The following is a 22,223-nucleotide window of genomic DNA, read 5'->3' on the forward strand; positions in this document are numbered from 1 at the left end:
AATTACCCAATCTGAGTCTGTTCATCACCGACATGGGAGGTAAGGTACAAGTACTGAGTTACTGTACTTAAGTTGATTTTTGTGGCATTAGTTCTTCACAGTTTTGCTGACAACATTTTAGTAAAACTCTATAACAGGTAGTAGCAACCACTACTTGTTACTTAAGTATGTCAGAGCCCATAGCTTACTTCTTTATTAATGCTATTCATTTTGCAGTAGTTGCCACAGCAACGTAAACCAGCAGGTGTAGTATCTTCATCTGGAGTTACTAATTCATGTGACAATTCTTGTCTGTTCCACCAGTGGGCTCAAAGAAATTGATTCTCAGTTTTGGGTTGAAACTAACCTCATCATTTGGCAAACTATTTAAAAGAACTAACCATGTTATATTTAAATTATTTTCTTTGCAGTGTGTGGTTTGTAGGTTTCGGGGAGAATAGAGTTTGTGTCATGTGGGCGAAACTCCATCTGCTTTCTGAATCGAACTTCTGCTTTTTGAGACGCAGAACAAAGAAGTCACAGATCTAGTTCAATATTAAGTGGAAAATATCAACTTTATTATCCATTTCTGGGCGTGTACATTTGGCCTCGTCAGAGTCTTTCTTGTGCAAATTGAAACCAAGAACATATCAAAACTCGCAACGCACGACACAAACTCACAACACACACATTCTAAACACGATAGCACGACAAGAGCTTCAAAGATAGCGCTCGACAAAGTGTGCAGGTCACAGATTAGGGTAGTGTTCTCCTGACCACAGAAAACCCCAGCTGAACTTTACTCAGTCTCACTTCCTGACTTGTTCAGTACATCCCCTAAACTATAAAGAGAGATCAACAGCTGTCTTATACACTTTCACGCACGCACACACACACACACACACAAACACACACACCCACCTACACACACTTACATGCGCACCAAACACACACGACAGACCCTTTCATTGGATAAATATTTTACCTTTATTGTCAAATATCATTACATCAAGACAAATTGATCCAATAGACATTGAATAATTCATTGCCATCTAAACAAAAGTCTCAGTATAATTGTAATATATTATAAAACACTCACCTGAACGTTTCTGTAAGCCATGATTTAATTCAAAGAAGTCAAAAAAGTTATAGCTTTGTGTTAAGAAATGTATGATCGTAAAAAGCTTTAAATATGAGCTCATCCTTATACTACATGCAATACTATAGCGTCATAGAGATAATCTGCCTTCTGGGGTAAACAGTGGAGTGTAGATTTATTATGACTCAGTCCCTGGCACTGCAGGCTAGTCTCCCAGTGGCATGGATAGCTGTCGAGTTGCCTCCATAATTGTGTCCGCTACTTCGGTAATCTTTATTTTCATGGAATAATATAAACATATAAACAATAAACTGGCAAGGCATGTACCATATGTCTATGTACCACAATCAAACACGCATTTACAACAGATCGACAACACAAATAGATCACACAACCTATAGCAATTGATGTAAAAACTATCTGTGGCCAAACTCAAGGCCCTTCGTCGCCCTCTAGTGTCCGGCTGGGAGAAGTGCCTCTTAATCACAGTATTCAGCCGCTCCGTTCTTTACTGTGATCTCTAAAAGAACTCGTTAGAAGACGTGAAAGCATGTTCTCCTCTATGGAACTGTTACAAATCTAGTAGAATATCAGATCGGATCCAGATAATATCCGTATTTACATTTTATGAATTTCTCAGACTCTATTAATCCAAAAATGACGGACAAACGTACATAGAAAGTTCAGCAGAAGATCAAGGTTCAGAAGGGAGCAGTTCTAACGGTATTTCCCACCAACAGAGCCGGGATCAGACAGTCATCATGGGAGTGTTCCAGGAGGGAAGGGTGGGAGCCAGGGAAAACGATGTGTGTGTTTGTGTGTGCCATTTCCTCACGTCATCTCAGCTGGCGTTGAAGGCACTGGGTCTTCAAAGGAGACATAGGGCGGTGCACAGTACAACACACACACCTTGATACACACTGGTTGTGTGTGAACTCGTAAACATGTTGTCTCGGGAGGTAGCTAGGGGAAGATCACAATAGCTCTCTCCTTCTGAACGAACAACAGTCAGTCTGTGCACAGGTTACACTCGACACAGACGAGATTAGACCATAAGATTAGCAGACCTACAGTACACAGAACAGTACTTCTCTATGTATCTGACTCACAGGGTTTCTGAGACCTGTCTGAACACAACCCACGCTCAAACATGGATGAACTGTCACTCAAACATGGATGACCTGTTTAGATCAGCACCAGCCCACAGATACAAGGGAAACTCGGAAAGTCTGGGATAATTTTTTTTCTTCATGAAATACTACAAACTCCAATTCCCAGTCTTTCTGTCTGTGTGCAAGGATTGTGAGTGTGTGTGTGTTTCCTGCTGTGTGTGTGTTGTCAGACGTGTGTGTGTGTGTTTCCTGCTGTGTGTGTTGTCAGATGGGTGGTCCCTTGCTCCAGTCCCAGTGGGACTGACAGGAATGGGGGACCGCGGGGGTCACAGCCAATCAGAGCGCGGCCCCTCCCTTCCATGCTTCCTGCCCTGGTGCCGGTGAAGCAGTATTCTGGGATGGTTCCGGCAGCGTTCCCAAGCCAGGAAGCGCAAACAGCCCACTCCCGGCCAGCAGGGGGAGCCGCTGAGAGTGTAGGATGTTTACACTTCCTGAAACTCAGTGGTCAGAGGTCAGGAGGAAAGCTGAAGAAAAACACACAAACATTTTTTCTCTCTCTCAATATTCTTTGTGCAAAGCAAACGATAAGTAGTTGGGTTTGGCTACTTGGAATTCAAGAAGAATTCTCAATAGAAATTGTAAAATGCAGGACCCAGAAGGAATTCTGTGAACAATGCCACAATTACATACTCAAGCATGACTAGAGAGTGACAATCATAGGATGACATGGTCAAAACTTTTAAAGATAATAAAAAAACAAGTTTCAAAATCTCAAGCAGGTTTAATGTCTTTAGTGTCTTGTCTCCTAGTTCCTCTCCTTGTGTCCCAGGCTGAGAGCCAGCTGGGGAGTAGGAGAGGTAGGAAAGCCTCATCTGAGCCACCAGGCTCCCTGGCCCCCATTCAAACTCCCTCTCCTTTCCTCCTCATCTCCTCCCCTCCTCCTCCTCTCCTCTCCTGAGGATGTGACCACACCCTGCCACGGCAAGCCAAGTCTGACTAGTCTGAGAGCGACTTGCATTCTTAGACTAGTCATTTACTCTCCCTCCCTCCCTCCCTCCCTCCCTCCCTCCCTCCCTCCCTCCCTCCCTCCCTCCCTCCCTCCCTCCCTCCCTCCCTCCCTCCCTCCCTCCCTCCCTCCCTCCCTCCCTCCCTCCCTCCCTCCCTCCCTCCCTCCCTCCCTCCCTCCCTCCCTCCCTCCCTCCCTCCTTCCCTCCCTCCCTCCCTCCCTCCCTCCCTCCCTCCCCCTTTTCCGCACATGTGAATTAAAATAATTGACAACAATTGGCTAAAACAAGGGTTGTGGAGTTCAACCTAACGTGCTCTGCAAGCAGCCAATGGGTGGAGGCCTAAAAGAAGGTAGACCAATCAGAGCACAGCCATGACTCCCTGAGTTCCTGTGGGTCTGCACTCTGGGGGCTAGGCTGGGACAGTGAGCAGCTGGCCAGGGTGCTGATGCAGGAATCACCACTCTCAAACACACTCACACGCACTCACAAACACACACAGGTGTACAGTTCCAGATACTGAAGGTCACCTCTACCTTCCTGATGAGTAGGCATGACTGAGCCAGAGGCCCCTGGTAGAGCAGAGCTTCAATCCCATGCAGGATTGGAAGATGTCATTTTGACAAGGATCCCTCCAACCCCAGAATGACGCCCCACAAGGCCGAACAGTAATGTTCTGACCCTGATCGTGAAACTTATACAAGTGGACAGTGATAGTGATGGCAACAGCAGTTGATGATGATAATAATGGCAGTTAATGTTGACGGTAATAGCAGTTGGCTGCTGCAAACATCCGACTGAAAGCCCTATATGAAACACCAGCTTCCAGTCAAGGATGTTTACAGTAGCCCGTACTGCCAGAAAGACAACCAGTGCCCGGGCACTGAGAGCAAAGCCACAATAACACCACACTTCTTACACAGCCACACATACACCAGGTACTGGTCTCCACTGGTCGTACTGGGCTCTAAGAGCATAGATAGTTACTGGTCTCCACTGGTCTTACTGGGCTCTAAGAGCATAGATAGTTACTGGTCTCCACTGGTCTTACTGGGCTCTAAGAGCAGAGATAGTTACTGGTCTCCACTGGTCTTACTGGGCTCTAAAAGCATAGATAGTTACTGGTCTCCACTGGTCGTACTGGGCTCTAAGAGCATAGATAGTTACTGGTATCCACTCGTCTTACTGGGCTCTAAGAGCATAGATAGTTACTGGTCTCCACTGGTCTTACTGGGCTCTAAGAGCATAGATAGTGACTGGTCTCCACTGGTCTTACTGGGCTCTAAAAGCATAGATAGTTACTGGTCTCCACTGGTCTTACTGGGCTCTAAGAGCAGAGATAGTTACTGGTCTCCACTGGTCTTACTGGGCTCTAAAAGCATAGATAGTTACTGGTCTCCACTGGTCTTACTGGGCTCTAAGAGCAGAGATAGTTACTGGTCTCCACTGGTCTTACTGGGCTCTAAAAGCATAGATAGTTACTGGTCTCCACTGGTCTTACTGGGCTCTAAAAGCATAGATAGTTACTGGTCTCCACTGGTCTTAATGGTTTATCTGAACGTAGATAGTTACTGGTCTCCACTGGTCTTACTGGGCTCTAAGAGCAGAGATAGTTACTGGTCTCCACTGGTCTTACTGGGCTCTAAAAGCATAGATAGTTACTGGTCTCCACTGGTCTTACTGGGCTCTAAAAGCATAGATAGTTACTGGTCTCCACTGGTCTTAATGGTTTATCTGAACGTAGATAGTTACTGGTCTCTCAGTGCAGTTGGTTACTGGTCTCCGGTTACTGGTCTCCAGTTACTGGTCTCTGGTTACTGGTCTCCAGTATGTTATCTTTGCTGTGTCTTGTTATTCTCTGAAGCATTCTGTCAGCATGTGACATTCCACAATGCCAACCCCCCCCCCCCCCCCACCCCCACACACACACACACACAAAGTACTGGCGTCATATTGACCATGTAAACACCAGGCTGGGCTTGTGTTTACACATTACACACACTCCCACAGCCGCACACACCTGCCCTGATTAGCCCTTCTCACGCAAATCAGTGTGCATGGTCCTCCGTATCTCAGCCTGCCTCTCCAACCTAAACTTCCTGTCCCCCACTCTTCCTCTCCTCCCACAACACAATCCCAAAGTTCCTCAGTCCCTGATTACCACACAAACTCATCCTCACACACACCCTATCTTTGTTACTTTGGGATGTGCATGTATGCGTGAGTGTGTATGTGTGTGTGTGTGTGTATACTTACATGCGTGTATTTACATGTCTATGAGGTCAGCACATAAAGCAAGGAATGTCCTTCTCATTTGTTATCCTGATTTCAGACCTCAGTTTTTTCAAAAAATGTTCTCCCTCTTCTTTGCTTTCATCTTTTCCAGAATACCCAGCCTCCACCAGGACAGAGCTGGACGACCCACCAGCACACCTGGCCCAAACCACACCTTTAAGGGGAACACTTCTTCTGTTATAAGCAGCGAACACATTCTGCAGCAAGAAGGATGAGGATGTCTCCCGTCTCAAGAGTCCTGGTGATCCTCTGAGTGTGGAGCTCGGCTGGGGCGGAAGAAAACGTCTGTGGAATGTGTTTGCACCTCTCTCAGGTTTGATGCCATCACTCATATGACGGTGTGTGTGCAGAGTGAGTGTGTGTGGGAGACAGAGAGATAAGGAGAGTGTGTGTGTGTGTAGCCTATGTGTGTGTGTCTTCACATTTGTCTATACATGTCTGTTCATGGTAGATATGTCTTTAGAAAGTGTCGCGACCAGACATGGGAAGTAACAAAGTACAAATACTTTGTTACTGTACTTAAGTCAAGTTTTCTGGTATCAGTACTTTACTATTGTTCTGCACAGCTACATGTAAAGTATGTGTCTATATTGTACATGTTAGTATGTGGTGTGTGTTCATGTCTGGCTCTGCTTGTGAGTTTATGTGTACAGTATGTGTCTGTACAGTACATCCATGTGTGTATGTGCATGTGGCATGTGCGTATGTGCCTATGTACAGTGTGTTGTATGTGTATGCAGTGTGTGTGTGTGTACTGTATGTGCGTGTGGTGTGTGTGTGTGTGTGTACTGTATGTGCGTGTGGTGTGTGTGTGTGTGTGTACTGTATGTGCGTGTGGTGTGTGTGTGTACTGTATGTGTGTGTGTGTGTGTGTACTGTGTGTGTGTGTACTGTGTGTGTGTGTGTGTGTGTACTGTATGTGTGTGTGTGTGTGTGTGTGTGTGTGTGTGTGTGTACTGTATGTGTGTGTGTGTGTGTATGTGCGTGTGGTGTGTACTGTGTGTGTGTGTGTGTGTGTGTGTGTGTGTGTGTGTAGATCCATAGGCCTAGTCTCCGAGTGTTTCTCCCAGAGCTCAGGTCAGTGAGGGGAACAAAGCAAACTTTATCAGAACACTGCAATCCCACATTCCCCGGATTCTTAGCACTTGGCAACCATGCACACGGAGCCAGGAGGAGGGGGAGGGGAGGCGCTCGGCCCATAACCCCCCTCTCACTTCAAGACTGGACACAGCGCTGCACTACAGCACGGTACACCACACCAAACCACACGGCAACACTCTACACTGAGGTTGCTACCCCCTCAATTCATAGCAAGATTTAGAGTAACAACAAGCTAGCTACATAGGAATAGCTGCGTAATTCAATGATTCAATTCAATGTTCATGTAAGCTTAATGTAAAGTTTTGCCCAACACACAAACACTGCAATACACAACTTTCTAATACACAGTGTAACAATCGACAATAAACTACACAACACAATAATACTCTACACTGCAATACAGTATAATACCTTACAACACAAGCCTACCACATACTAGTCCTCTTTCGCAAAAGGCGAAAATTTCATGTGAGTGTGTGTTTCCACAGTACTTGTGAAAGTCTATATACCCAATGTCCTTTCAGAAGGGCCCTGTATGGTCGTAAATCGTATTGTAAACATGACTGAGAGAGGAGGTCTGCTAAAATAACACTGTGTATCGAGCATCAGAGAGCCTGGCACTGAACAGCCATCCACTCCTCTGGGTGATACCCAGCAGTCGGGCCAAGGTCACGACCCCACCCAAAATAGCCCCGACACACACACACACACACACACACACACACACACACACACAACTCTACTGCACGTATTACAGAGCCAGAAGGACTCTAATGGATGACCTTCTGGTTCCTCTTTATAAAAGTGTCTGCATTCAAATTCTATTTTTATGGATTTTCATTAACCCATCATGTATGTGCAGGATTTAGTTGGCGATCATTTGGAATAATGGAAAATGTGTTCAAAATAGATTTGAATGGGAGGCCGATCCTAGCTCGTTCTAATGTTGGCATCTCATTGTGGAAGAGAGAACCTTTGATCTTTTTTTCATTTTCACCTTTGGTTGGCATTCAATTTAAAACCCTGTTTACTGTCATTTCCTATCACACATGTGAAGTGTAAACATGTACATAGTGTCATAGATACTTATACATTTTTTTTCCGGACCTGGAAGATCTGGAGTCTCTTCAGCTTCACACGTCCACACAAACTCTTTACTGTCTCTCTCTCTGTCTCTCTGTCTCTCTCTCTCTCTCTCTCTCTGTGTGTCACACACACTTTACTCTCTCTGTTACACACACACTATGTACTCTCTCTGTCACACACAAACACACTCTCTCTCACACACACGCACACACACACTCACACTGAGTAGAGTGGAACACTAAACCTTTCTCAGATCAAGGGCCTCACTCATCAAAGCATTCCTCCTGAAATCACGCTTGAGCCACATTTCTCCTGCCTCCTCGCCTGCTGCTCTAGACACACACACACACACACACACACACACACACACTCCCACACACACACACACTCCCACACACACACCTGTTACTGAAGACCCACGCACAGACACGGACACAGCTGAGAGCTCCGCTCACACTTACAATCGCAACACACGTGACATGAAGTGCGGCAGCGTAGCAGACCTCACAGGAGGAGAAGGAGGCGGGATCTTACTGTAACTACCGGTAACCAGACAGAAGAGCAGCGCCAGCCTGGACAACACAGGTGCACCAGAGGCATCAACCCACTCTGCTTCTACAGCTGTGGAGCTTCTCTACTTCACTGTTCACTGCGTTGAGGTTAAGCAAGATAAATGAGAGGAATCTGAAAACGTATGTAGTAACCTCAGAGACCCTGGACTGACTGGTAGCTACTGTACTCTAAATCAAATCAAATGTATTTGTATAGCCCCTTTTTACAAGCAATGTAACAGACGGCTTCACGTACGCCCATAGAACTGCCCCTCAGCCAACCTCAGTCCTCAAGGAAGACAAGAAAAAACTCCCAGAAAAACTCACTAGAGGAGAACAAATTGAAAAAACCTTGGGAGGAGCAATGAGGGGGATCCCCTCTTCCAGAGACGGTTGGTGAAAGAGAGGTGCAGAACACAGGCTATAAACATCAGGAAAGTGTCAATGGGTGCTGAAACACCAAAATCCAGTGTACTCTACTGTACTCTATTGTATTTTACTCTACCTTACTGTACCTGACAGGACCGCATTTTACCATACTCTATTGTACTCACCTCAGACCTCAGTCCCCCTAACAGTTTCCATCAAACTGTTTTTTTGTCTCTCTGTTTTCCCAAGCACCGTCGAACTCTGGACCAGCAGTAAGATGACCTTGCGAGTGCACACCTGGGGTTAATGGAACGCAGGGATTCCAAGCACGGTCCGCATCCCAACACAAGCAGTGAGCCGTGACACTGGAACACTGATTAACACATTTAACTTGCAAAGGTCAACCGCAGGTTAACGTGAATATCCTGCCACTACGAGGGCAAGTCACGGAGTAAGACTGTAGTAGAGCACTCCAAGTAATCATACAGCATTTTAGAGGTTAGGGCTTATAAATAAATCAGCCATGAGGTGAGTCAGAATTTACAAGGAACGTGTATGGTGTGTGTGTGGGGGGGGGAGTCCAGGGTGTGTATGTTCTGGGATTAAAGAAAGATAATGTGCCCACGGCTACACGGTACAGTAATTGCGTGTTCTCACTGTGTGTCTTTCTCTCGTCCTAGTCTTGGCCTGCTCCGCTCCCATCTCAGACACAGGAAGTGCCTCCTACCATCTCCATGGGAACGCTCCTGTGAGCCCAGCACAGCCAGAGACCCCTCCTCAAACAGAAGGAGGGCTTATATCAACACAAACAACTGACTGAACACACACACACACACATATACACACGGATAGAGGGAGGGGGGGGGGGGCGTCTCTAAAGCTCCTTACGTCTTAAAGTTTTTTTTAACCAGGGAGAAGTGAGAGAATTTGTTCTTTGTTTTAAAGAAAAACTATTACGAAATGTATCATGTATTTACTACTACTTAGTGTTTGCAAAGCAATGTGTGTAGCCTATTATTTCTGGAAAAAGGAGTAGGTACAAATCCTTTATTTCCGATTTAAAGTAAAACGTCCTAACGTTTACATGACTCTGACGCTGTCTACTTGAGGAATATTTAGTCCTCAAAGTTGGTGTATAAATGTTTTCTCTCTACTGTTTCTCACTCATGTGAACTGCCTGAGAACCGCGCAGAAGCAGTCTGGGAACCTAACTGACACACATCCCAAGGGAAAAGCCGCTATGCGACATGAATCCGTTCCACTGTGGGGTAGCATTGAGGAAAAGATAACAGTGTACATGTTTTTAAATGACAACGGATTTTATTTTTGTATTTACTTACCAGCGAGTCTCTCCATCAGCGACAAATACAGTGGCTATCGTATAGCAACTGCACCGGGACGGATAAACTCCGTGAACTCTGCGCAAAGCGCGTTCCCAGAGTCCAGGTTATTCGTACCTAGAGGCTAACTAATAGAGGCTATTTGAGTAGTGACAACCGGCATCTTGCTGCAATTTGACAACCAAAATGTTTTCTCCACCCGGACAACCAAGACGTTTCTTTTCTTCGGAGTTAACTAACATGAGAATAAACTTCATTAAAGTAGGCTACTCTACTCATCACTAAAGATGACTAGCCTATTGTCAGTGGCTAATTACGCAACATTAGCAAAAGGGGACACGAGCCGGCGTTGAGCTCTGTCCCGCTTGTGTCCTCGAGCTGTCATCCTCTTCGCCGTGTTCCGTCATTCTGGAGGTTTTTCTAGGAGGAGTTCTGGACTGGAGGCCAGCCCCCTTTCTTCTTGTTTTGGCCAATGGAGCTGCGAATTATTAGAGAAATCATATCTCGACCCGTATATCGTCTGCGTCCTTTGACAGCGGTGACCTCTAAATCTTAACCGCGGAGTTCGGAGAGCAGAAAAAAAAAGAAAAAAAAGAACGGATGTTTCACGCGCCCCGGCCCCCTTTCCCCGTTTTGAAACAGACATTTGCTACTGACCTAATAAGGCCCTGCCTGTGGCATCCACATTGTGACATAAGAACGTGCAATTGTCCATAGGGCCAACAAATACGGCTATATTTAGACAACATGACGACATGTAATGGTACAGATTCTTTGACCTGTAGCCTACTATAACAACATACGGCTAGCCCGTCAGTCCGAACGAAGGGTTGGTTTGATCTTAACCACAATGCTTTACAGGTGAAGCGGGAAATTGTGATGACCTTATGTAAAGCTAAACAAATGCACTGATACCTGGATGAACAGTCTCTCCCACGCACTCGGTCTCTCGGATGCACGCACTTCCAAAATACATGGTAGGCCTACACCTCTATTTTAGAGCTGTTTAGAATACAGAACGATGTCTTTCCCTGATGAGTAGGCTAACTGATGTGGTCATGTGAGGGTAGTAGTTTTGTCAGGCAAAGTGTTTACATTCAACACCATTGCGTGCAGTGAGGGTCGGCAATGTCACCTTTACTGTAGATCTCAAAAGAGATAATATGAGTTCATTTCTCGGCTCCCTCCAAGAGACCCATATAGCCTATAAGGATCTGATTACAACACACAGGTGATAAACTCTATTAAGTATCGCAAACAATGATGTATTGCCTACTGATGAAACTGACTGTCGATCTGGACTTCAGGATCCAGATCCAGGGATTTATGATCGGTACGTACATAGACCGAAGGGAAGGGAGGAAAGGCAGTTTCCTAGCTACTCTCTCCGGGTTTAATCTGTCCTTGTTGATTCATTCTTTTCTCCTAATGACAAGCAAGTAACTTCTACAAGGAAGTAGAAGAGGAATATTTGGAGGCGATGTCCCAAGGGTCCTAATTAAAATCCTCCAAGACCTAGCAACGAAACATCCACGATTTTCAGTTCTAGTCTGAATGAGTGGCTACTTTCTCTGTTAATTTTTTCAAATATATATAGCGTTATATTTCGAACAAGCGAAGCAGCAGTGACGGTTACACAGACATGTTAACTAATAAGGCCTAGCTTTGCAGGATGTAAGCGGTGTAGAAGTTTCACTTGTCAGCGATAGATTGACTCCATCTAGTGGATAGAAAATGTTAATACAATGGGGTTTTGGCGTAGAATAGATCATGTGACCTCGGCAGAAACAGGTACTCTACAACACGTACATGTTTTTGAAATGTCTGTTTAGTGAGAATGTGTTTTTGTTTTTGTAACCTTTATTGTCATTATTAGAATAACAAAATAATTCAAAATAATGTAAATGGTAGACAAAGAAGTTTGACAAAGAAAACCAGAGCAGTTTATGACGTAGTAGCCATCACGTGAATGATCTATGACAGCATGCTGTGTGTGTGTTCTCCCCCCAGCTCACAGTGACGTGTGTGTGCGTGTTTTACAGTGGATCGTCTATGCTCTGTGTGAAGTGTTCGTCCACATACAGGCCATAGTGGAGAGTGTCCCCCTGTGCGGCGGCCCAGGACATCTGCAGACTGCTGAAGCGGGCCGCCCAGCACCCCTTGGGGTCCACCACCACCACACCCCCCAGACCATTCACCCTCGCCCGCATGAACGCCAGAGCTTCGTCTGATGCAGCATCTACGGAGAGACCTGCAGAGAGACACAGCAGTCAGGGAGAGAGAGAGACCTGCAGAGAGACACAGCAGTCAGGTGGAGAGAGAGACCTGCAGAGAGACACAGCAGTCAGGGAGAGAGAGAGACCTGCAGAGAGACACAGCAGTCAGGTGGAGAGAGAGACCCACAGAGACACAGCAGTCAGGGAGAGAGAGACCTGCAGAGAGACACAGCAGTCAGGGAGAGAGACCTGCAGAGAGACACAGCAGTCAGGGAGAGAGAGACCTGCAGAGAGACACAGCAGTCAGGGAGAGAGAGACCTGCAGAGAGACACAGCAGTCAGGGAGAAAGAGAGACCTGCAGAGAGACACAGCGGCCAAGGAGAAAGAGAGACCTGCAGAGAGACACAGCAGTCAGGGAGAGAGACTTGCAGAGAGACACAGCAGTCAGGGAGAGAGAGACCTGCAGAGAGACACAGCAGTCAGGGAGAGAGACCTGCAGAGAGACACAGCAGTCAGGTGGAGAGAGAGAGACCTGCAGAGAGACACAGCAGTCAGGTGGAGTAAGAGAGACCTGCAGAGAGACACAGCAGTCAGGGAGAGAGACCTGCAGAGAGACACAGCAGTCAGGTGGAGTAAGAGAGACCTGCAGAGAGACACAGCAGTCAGGGAGAGAGACCTGCAGAGAGACACAGCAGTCAGGGAGAGAGACCTGCAGAGAGACACAGCAGTCAGGTGGAGAGACCTGCAGATAGACACAGCAGTCAGGTGGAGAGAGAGACCTGCAGAGAGACACAGCAGTCAGGGAGAGAGACCTGCAGAGAGACACAGCAGTCAGGTGGAGAGAGAGGGATGAATGGATGGATGGAAGATTGAATGGATGGATGAAGCAATGGTACACAAGGAGGGGTAAAAGCATTCTAACCAATGATTCCAGATAAAGTGTGTTTGGGCACAGGTTGGCGTCACAGTGTGTGCAGTAGGTTGTGTAACAGACAGTACCTCGTTCCATGTGGAACAGGATGAGTCTAGCCAGGGTGACTTTCATGATAGCCTCTCCATGACCCGTAGGAGACACGGCACCTATGTTGTTATCAGCATAGCCACCACACCCTGAGACGCACACACACACACACACACAACAGAAGATCAGCTTCTATATTCTAATAGGACAGAAAGATCAGGAGTGAATGGCACTGATACATCCTGTGTGACTTAAAGCACCTCTGATCCCACTGGAAGCTTCCTGGCTTGACTAGAAGTACAAGCGAAGAAAACTGGCTCTTGTAATGACTTAGTTTAACCTCTAGATGGCGAGATAAACAAGCAGATGTGGGTAAGTTGAGTTGCCAACTATTGTTTAACCACTTTCTGTGAGCATGTTTGAGTAGGCATACTGAGTCCAGTTCTTGGTTGTTGTCTAGGTTGTTGTGCGAGTTATTTGTTTACAGTATAAAATGGTAAAGTCTGATGTTTTGGGCATTTGTAATGATTTTGTGTTTTACTGTGTGTAGTTGTATTTGGCATATACACCCGTAGATCCTGTGTGTGTGTTCTGGTCAAGTGCTCTAAGGCAACAGTATATACGTGTTCAGGGAACAAGTGAAACGTTTACTAGAAGAGACCGTCACCTCACTAACAATACATTCCTCAACTTCGTCTAAAGGTCACCTCCCCAGATACTCTCTCCCGAGACAGGGAGATATTTCACCACAGGCAAGATGTCTCCTACCCTGCCGTCGTTATCTCGCTGAATCTTTCTGTCCTTTTAAAACAGCACACTCTGCAGCATATGCTGTGCTATTGGGCCAAGTGAGGCCCCTTGTCAGGTTGTGTAGCAAGCGTGACCTCCAGGGTCGTGACCTCTAGGGTCGTGTAGCGAGCGTGACTCCACTTTGGTTAGAATAGGTTATAGGGTTGAAATAGGTTTTATGTGCATTTAGGGTTAGTATAGTGTATTATTTATTGTTATCTGTAATTTAGGAAGTTTTAGTATTAGGGTTAGCATTGTCGACTATTATTGCTATCTGTATATTTAGGAAGTTTCACTTATTTAAGCTCAGCATAGATGTAAATTATGTTCTGTGTACTTATATGTTATGTAATGCCAGGTGCTTGCATTGTCTTGTCTTAAGAACATCAGTGCCCAGTCTGACCTTGTGTGGTTCTGTGTACCTGACAAATAAAAGACTTGAACGTGACCTCCAGGGTCGTGACCTCCAGGGTCGTGACCTCCAGGGTCGTGACCTCCAGGGTCGTGTCTCACCTATGCAGGCGGTGTCTCCCACTCTGCCCTCCATCTTGTTCAGCATGCCCCCGGTGGAGGTGGCACAGGCAATGTTGCCCTCGGCATCCACTGCCACCGCCCCCACGGTGCCCATCTTACCCCTGGCAGAAAGAGAGAGAGACATGCACAAGTTCATGCACAACGTATACACAAAAGAGAAACACAGGTTTCCTTACACACACACACACACACACACACACACACACAGTAGAAACGACGACTGTTCATTGTTTGATTGTTTTAACTGTTCTACCTTACTCTACCACGATATCAAGTTGTAATCCATGGGATTTTGCTACTGTCATGTTGTCTACAGTTACGACCCTAAACCTATCACACTCCAATTCAACATTATCAAAGTCTGCTGACTTTGCTTTGTCTCACATCTGACATTCCACAGGGTTGGCGTCTGGTCCCAGGTTCTTCTTCCAGCGCATGCGGGCGTAGTCTGTGATCAGAGACTCCTCTGGAACCTCTGGCACCCCCATGGAGCGGGCAAACTGACTGGCCCCCTCAGCAGTCAGACACAGGTGACTGGTCTGTAACATAGGGGCCGTGTTTAGCATTGTGTGTAGACATCCAGACAACGAGATTCACTCACTGTGAGGACAAAGTTAATGTGTGTGTGTTCTAGATTTCCTACTGGATCAAATATTACAGTGTAACGGTCATCAGATGCAGCCCTTGTGGAATAGCTGCGACAGTGATAGCTGGTTGAAATAGTTACTTAAATGCAAAAAATCGAACTTTGTAAAATCCAAGTTTATACCTTCTCCATGACGAGCCTGGCTAACTGGACAGGATTGGCCACTCTCCTGACGGCAGACACAGCGCCACTTGCCAGTGTTTTTCCGTCCATCACAATGGCGTCCATCTCCACCTCACCCTTGGCGTTCAGTACCGATCCGCGCCCTGATGCATTGTGGGATAGAGTGGGAGGACTATGAGGCATAATGCAGACATGTGCTCATATCTAAACCAACGCTGCCTCCTCCACCTTTCCACTCAGCCGGGTCCTGAAACGGCACAATGACGCGCCACCTGTCGTTTCCAAGCATTGAAACCTACAGTTATTTATCCGAGTGGAGTAAGAACGTCCTTTGGATGGAGAGTACTCAACTTGGACCAAAGGTCGTGAAATTAGACATGACAATTTCCTCACTATCCTCGCTCCAGTGTGTTTAATAAGAGAGGTCAAGGTACAGGTCCAGGGTGATGTCATCGGGGTGAGGTCATCGGGGTGATGTCATTGGGGTGAGGTCAAATCAAAATCAAATCAAATGTATTTGTATAGCCCTTTTTACACGCAAGCATGTCACAGAGGGCTTCACATACGCCCATAGAACTGCTCCTCAACCAACTTAAACCCTCTAGGAAGACAAGGACAAACTCCCAGAAAAACTCCCAACGGGAGAAAAAATGGAAGAAACCTTGGGAGGAGCAATTCAGAGAGGGATCCCCTCCTCCAGAGACGGTTGGAAGTTCATAGGGGTGTGTCATAGGGGTGATGTCATTGGGGTGATGTCATAGGGGTGATGTCATTGGGGTGATGTCTTGGGGTGATGTCATTGGGGTTTACCTGCGTTGTATGCAGGGTTGTCTTCCAGCAGGGAGACGGCCTTCACCACGGCGTCCATGGCGCTGCCTCCCCCCTGGAGTACGGCATAGCCCCCCCGCGTGGCAGCACGCACCCCTGCACACGACAGCTCCGCCCTCTCCTTAGGGATGTGACCCGCCCCGCCGTGGACCACTATCACTGGCAACATGGTGAGAGGGCTGTGGAGACGTGAGGAGAAGGAGGGGGGGGGGGGGGGAATGTGGAGTATAAGGAAAGTGGGTGGTGAAAGAGGGCGAGGAAGGAGAGGTTGATGAAAGAGGGGAGGAGAGGGTGAGGAAAGAGAGAAACAGAAGGTGAGGGTTAATCTCTTATAGTTGTTTGTTCAGTTGTGGTATAGATCCTTCTATCTTGTTTTTTAAAAGGCACACACAATGAATGATAGTATCAGATTAGATTACCCGCGCTGGATTACTGGATTTTGACCCTAGAGTGTAATTTAGTGACTTTGGTTAATGCATTGCTGTCATTTATTTATTAACCGCTAGCAACACAGTTTTGTTTACATTTGTATTACAAAATTGTATAAAATGTTACACTCGCAGGAGTAACTCACGCTAAACTGAAAAACTTCCCACAATTTATTCAACACAATAATATGTAAATGGAAACATCCCCGGTAACGTAATAAATAGCGACAGCCTCTCTTTATTCACGGCTGAATGAGCAGTCAGAAGGACTGTGTTGTGCAAACCGTAAGAGCACTCGAATGCTGTATTTCAGTACTATAATATACGCACGTACTACTAATGCTACATTGAAAGAAGTGGAAAGCATGCAACAATTTAATTGAGAAATAGCATGTTTACATTTCTTACCAGAAAGCGAAACGGCCGAGGTTGAGTCCGCAAATCTAGTTTTTCAATTGGTCAAGAAGAGTACATACGTCAAGAGAAAACCCTCATAGCCTCCCCACGATGTCAAAATAAAAGTCCTATATTACCATGTACTGTTATGTCAGAACACGTTTGACATAGAAAATGCTGTTCGTTTTTAGTTGTTTGGAACTTAAGACATGACAGGATACAATTTTATTTTGAAGACCTAAGTCTTTGATCGAGTCCAGAGATGTATTTTTAACAGCCTTTTGTGATTTCAAATGGCTATCAAACTTTGTTACGGTTGATTACTATCCATGTGTTTTAGGACAATTGCATACATTTTACGAGGATATGACATTATGCCATTATTATCTTCAAGAGTCAAATGGTACCACGTTTATTTTTATTTAATTTCCCCTTAAAGATTAGACAAACAACGACAACAATAAAACAGGTTTAGATTCTCAACTAAGGACTGTGATTGATTGTCTAGGATCTTCAACCTCAAGGTCAGCCAATTAGTAAACTTCAGCTTCCCAAAGGACACGCACGTGACCCAACATAATCGAATACAGGTTAAGACCAACTGAAAGTGAGCATTCTAGAGATTAAGGGGCACTTAATAGTTAATAATGTATGGGTAGACTATATTTTATAATGGTTGATAGGTCAGGGGTGGGCAATCCTGGTCCTCAGGGCCTACTGTCCTACATGTTTTAGATGTTTCTCTGCTCCAGCACACCTGATTCAAATGAATGGTCATTACCCGGCTTCCACAGAGCTTGATAACAACCCATTCATTTGAAACAGCTGTGCTGGAGCAGGGAAACATCTAAAACATGCAGGACAGGGGCACCTGAGGACCAGGATATAGGTGTAAAAGTATCGTGAGCATTCTCCCTTCCGTTCCTGTTGTAGTGCGCTCTCCTTGGTGCTGAAAATAGCCGCTTCTTCCAAATAAAACATTTCGGAAAATGTTGTAATGCTCCACGAAGACTGTTCTTAATATCTGTAGTTTGATCAGCCAATCGATGTGAAAAGGACCTTAATATAACATGAATTTGTAAAAATAAAACTAAAAAAAAGGGCTGGCACCCGATTTCACAAGCACAACCAACACTCACTCGCCTTGTCGCACGAGCCCTGGCAGGAAGAGAAGTGTGTTACTGCTGGTGGAGATACAGGGAAGGCTCCCGCGTCATTCTAGCACGCAAGGATTGGTGAAGTTAGAGAGCAAGAGAGAGAGAGTCGTTTGCGCGAGCCTCTTACGGTGAGCCCCCCATTCTGAAATGAGGGCTGCGCGCTCACGCGGCGAAAAGGTGCGCGCGCTTGAGGGGCTGCGGTCCCATTGACGGTTCCATCTCCCTGACAGCGGCAGCATCAGCAACGGAGCGCTGTAGCGGTGGAAAACAAGGAACCGCCTCGCCCTGCAGCCAGCTAGCCCGACTCGGCCGACAAGCGCCAGGGATCATCTCTCCACCGGCGAAAGAAACAAAGACTTCCCGGGTGACTGAGCGATATTATCCGCCGGAGATATGGGCTCCCCGTAACTGGAGGTGGAGGGGAGAGGCGGGCGGGCGGGGGGTGGGGGGGGAGAAGAGAGAAGAGCGAAAGAGAGAGAAGGAGAAGGAGAGAAAAAGGCGACAAGGAACCGAAGCACTACCACCTCCGTGGGTGCTCGACACCATGGGAACCTTACAACACTTGTCCGAGCCACAGCTTTGTCCGTGGGCCATGTCGTGATCCGTGGGCTCCGCCAGCGGGATTCCTGTCCGTGAACCGAGCCGCCGAGGAGAGGGGGGAGAACATGTCCGCCTCGGTGGGCCCTCGGGGCGGCCCGCGCCCACCCGTCGCGCCGGCTTCTATACCGGAGCCGGATCTGAGCCATTTGACGGAGGAGGAGAGGAAGATCATCATGGCCGTGCTGGCTCGGCAGCGAGATGAAGAGGCGAAGGAGGAGGCCATGTTAAAGTAAGAGGAGCGAAAGAGTGAATGAGTGTGTGTGTGTGTACAGTGCGAGAGAGAGAGAGAGAGAGAGAGAGAGAGAGAGAGAGAGAGAGAGAGAGAGAGAGAGAGAGAGAGAGAGAGAGAGAGAGAGAGAGAGAGAGAGAGAGAGAGAGAGATAGAGAGAGAGAGAGAGACTATTTCCGCTATGGAGAAAGCGGTATGGTAGCCCACACTACCATACTATTTCCATAGGTCGCCACTGATCGGTAATGACCCAAACCCGTTACGAAAACACACTCACGCACACGGAGTGTACTGAGCTTGGCCACATCGGTTGAACTTGTGTGGGTCCGTTTCTGTACCCCTCGCTGCCTCCATAGTGGTTTTGATTCTATGCCAGTGTACAGACTGCCCATCCATGCATACAGTATGAGACTACCCGTTACTATTCCCTCTACATATTCGTGGAGTATAACCCAGGTAGGTGGGAGTATAACCTAGCTGAGACGCCCCTGCTTGTTGTGTGTCTGTGTTTGTGTGTGTGTGTGTGTGTATAAGAGAGAGAGAGGGAGGGAGGGACAGAGAGGATGTTAGTTGTGTGAAAGATTGAGTTTTTCGTGTGTGTGCTGGGTCATCTCCGACAGGGGTCTAACTTGGTTAGTCTGAGAGAAAGGGGTGTGTTATGGTTGAGACACGCCGCCGCGTCACACGCTGGTGTAAGAGAAAGCCCGGACGCGAATCACGAGAAATACAACTATTTTTTAACCACACCCATCACTGCCATACAGAACTGCCAGAACCTTACTAAATAGCCTACATTGCAAGAAACTATACACAACTGGCATACCGGAGGTTGTTACTTAATGTGTGAATTGTAATGATTGTACGACTTTTGAGATACATTTGTTATTTGTGTATGAATTAAAACCATAGGCATCTCAGGCTCTCCCTCAACAGCTGTTCGCGTGCTCACTGCTTTGGCGACGGGGTGCGGTTGAGAATATTGGCCCTATGTAGGCCAGCACTCCGGCACAGACTAAACCCCGGCTGTAGGGAGGGCTGGCGTTAAAGGAATGTAGTTTCTCGTGTAATAGTGGATGGTTAGAACCGCACGGTCGAATACGGATGGATCGACACACGTTTCACGTTACCAGACACAGACATACGCGCAAGGAATCGCATCTTTTGGCTGTTTGTCTTGACAAAAATCTCGGCGGTTTGTCATCGTGACCGGTATTATATTATATGGCCTTAACTCATTCCACACATAGCCGTATCGAGTGGATATGACGTCAAAGCACCCCGTATCTCACTGTCATGATGGAGAGAGAACACGGACCCTCTAAAAGGAAGCTTTTTTTCAGATTCACATCTGTGTTCTATTTTAAGCCTTAATGCGGAGGGATAGCTAAGCTAGAACGATAGATCGATTCATCGCATTTAAATAAGTGCATTTAAAGGACATGTCCAATATATTAGCGACCATGCATCACTTTCTCTCCAATCATGAATATGAAGGCAATATCATTCAGTCCTGTCGTTATAATGTACAGAGGCCTTTTAGTGTAAAGGCAACTTTCTCTCCCCACTCAGAGGTCCTCTACGGCCTGAACGATACCATCACAACATCATATAAATCCATTACCGCACTGATCTTTTCTACCTTATCCCTTCCATGACTCTAAACCTTTGAAATCCACTAATATGCATATAGGTGGTTAGCTGTGATGAAACACAGTACAATTCTATATTTGGGCACCTATAGTCACTCGCTGTCCTAAGTCTGACAGATATAATGTTCGAGAATAATGCAATATGGGGCATTTCAGGAATGTGTGTGTCTGTGTTTATATATGTGGGTGTGTGTGTGTGCATATGTGCAGGAGGTTGAGTACAGTACCAATCCTTTGAAAATGATTGGAAAAAAATAGAAACATCTCTACCATTGTTTCAAGTCTGGATGTTTTAAAGTTAGCATTTGGCTGCTCTGTGTGTTAGCTCTGTATGTAACGTTCTACCACTGGCCTTTTCAAGTGTCTTGTTATGTGTTGGCTGGTGTGACGTGTCCAGGAAAACACAGCCATTCTGTGGGACGTGTGCACTGTGGTGTGTGTGAAGGTGTGTGGGAATGAAACGGTTTGGGGTTACATCCCAGTATTACTGACACCTCAGAATTTTTCTAATCTTGCTCATGCAGCAGTTTCTTTTTTACACAATCAGTGTAATTGAAGTTGTGAGGATAGAACAGCAGGATGCTATGACACTGATTCAAGTGAGCTCAAACCTTCGAATAACACCCACCCGACCACAGCTCAACTAAATGGTGTTTTAGCAGCTATGACAGTCCTTCCATTTTTAGACAAGGCTGCCTGTGTTATGTTGAAGGCTACGCCAGCATATCCAGGATAACAAACATCGTGCACGTTTCAGATATCCGACGACACATAATCGAAGAGCACACTGTGTCCGCATCATACTGTAACATCCCAAAAATCACGGCGTCCAACATCAAATGAACTGTTAAATAAATCAGCATTCGATAAAAAACTAACAAATCGTTCGACCCAAAGTTGAAAACAACGTGTCTTGCGGATGCCTAAATACCACGGTAACACTGTGTTCTGCCTTGTTTCCCACAGGGAGGAGAAGCCCATCCAAGCGAGGACAGTGAACCTCGTAGGACAGAAGAAGCCTCCTAAGCAAAACGATGTCAGGTGAGCCGCCCCTCAAATCACATGACCTCAAATCACATGACCTCAAATCACATGACCTCAAATCACATGACCCTGTTAGCCGGGCTGTTCGACAAGGCACAGGACAACAAACACGCCGGGAACGGGGTCAAACGGGGTCTAACGGGGTCTAACGGGGTCTAACGGGGTCTAACGGGGTCTAACGGGGTCTAACGGGGTCTAACGGGGTCTAACGGGGTCTAACGGGGTCTAACGTGTTCAAGGCGGTTAAGCACCACACAAGGAGTGTCACACAAACACAAACGTGCAAACGGGCACACAGGCACGTGCACGTGCACACACACGTGCACACGCCAGGCAGCCTGGCTGCCTTGCTGTTCCATGGCATGCCGTTCAAAAGCAAGTCTGACGCCATTCAGAGAGAGGAGGGTGCTGGTCTGTTAATGATCTCTGGGTGCTATTGAACTGCCATGGAATCACTTTATATCGCTGCATCTTGTAAATACTTGGTTAAGCTACCGTGGATGCAGAGTAAGTCCTGAGGAGTCTCTAGGGAGGGCTCTGTCAATTGTCAGTGAGCCTGTGTGTGTGTGTGCGCGTGTGCCTATCATTGTTTGTGTGTTTCGTTTGCTCCAAAGCTGATGCCTGAATCACGCACGTCTTTGAAATTTAAATAACTCATTGACAGAAATTATTCATCGACTCTCAAA

General features: G+C 46.5%; 2 protein-coding genes across 2 annotated transcripts in view; one reads left to right on the forward strand and one right to left on the reverse strand.

Moving 5' to 3' along the window:
• Positions 1-11,853: 11,853 nt before the first annotated feature.
• Positions 11,854-16,890, reverse strand: asrgl1 (asparaginase and isoaspartyl peptidase 1). Its single transcript, XM_084709549.1, has 7 exons — positions 16,871-16,890; positions 16,017-16,213; positions 15,207-15,349; positions 14,822-14,976; positions 14,417-14,538; positions 13,153-13,263; positions 11,854-12,187 (listed from the first exon to the last, which is right to left on the reverse strand). Exons 2-7 carry the CDS (start codon positions 16,201-16,203, stop codon positions 11,973-11,975), a joined length of 933 nt encoding a protein of 310 aa, XP_084565675.1. The 5' UTR covers positions 16,204-16,213; positions 16,871-16,890; the 3' UTR covers positions 11,854-11,972.
• Positions 16,891-18,567: 1,677 nt separating this feature from the next.
• Positions 18,568-22,223, forward strand: part of rims1a (regulating synaptic membrane exocytosis 1a) — a 42,111-nt gene continuing 38,455 nt past the window's right edge. Inside the window, exons 1-2 of the mRNA XM_084709552.1 lie at positions 18,568-18,844; positions 21,460-21,534. Of these exons, the coding sequence (XP_084565678.1) occupies positions 18,681-18,844; positions 21,460-21,534 (239 nt within the window). The 5' untranslated portion in view covers positions 18,568-18,680. The remainder of the gene's footprint in view (positions 18,845-21,459; positions 21,535-22,223) is intronic.

The sequence above is a fragment of the Hypomesus nipponensis genome, chromosome 11, assembly GCF_054491055.1.
Source record: "Hypomesus nipponensis isolate SF chromosome 11, ASM5449105v1, whole genome shotgun sequence".
Lineage (NCBI taxonomy): Eukaryota > Metazoa > Chordata > Actinopteri > Osmeriformes > Osmeridae > Hypomesus > Hypomesus nipponensis.

Coding starts and splice junctions, on each gene's coding strand:
- asrgl1 (XM_084709549.1), bottom strand. CDS start 16,203: ATGTTGCCAGTGATAGTGGTCCACGGCGGGGCGGGTCACATCCCTAAG. Junction 13,264..14,416: donor GGGAGACACCGCCTGCATAG/GTGAGACACGAC, acceptor TGTGCGTCTCAG/GGTGTGGTGGCTATGCTGAT. Junction 12,188..13,152: donor CCTGTTCCACATGGAACGAG/GTACTGTCTGTT, acceptor GTCTCTCTGCAG/GTCTCTCCGTAGATGCTGCA.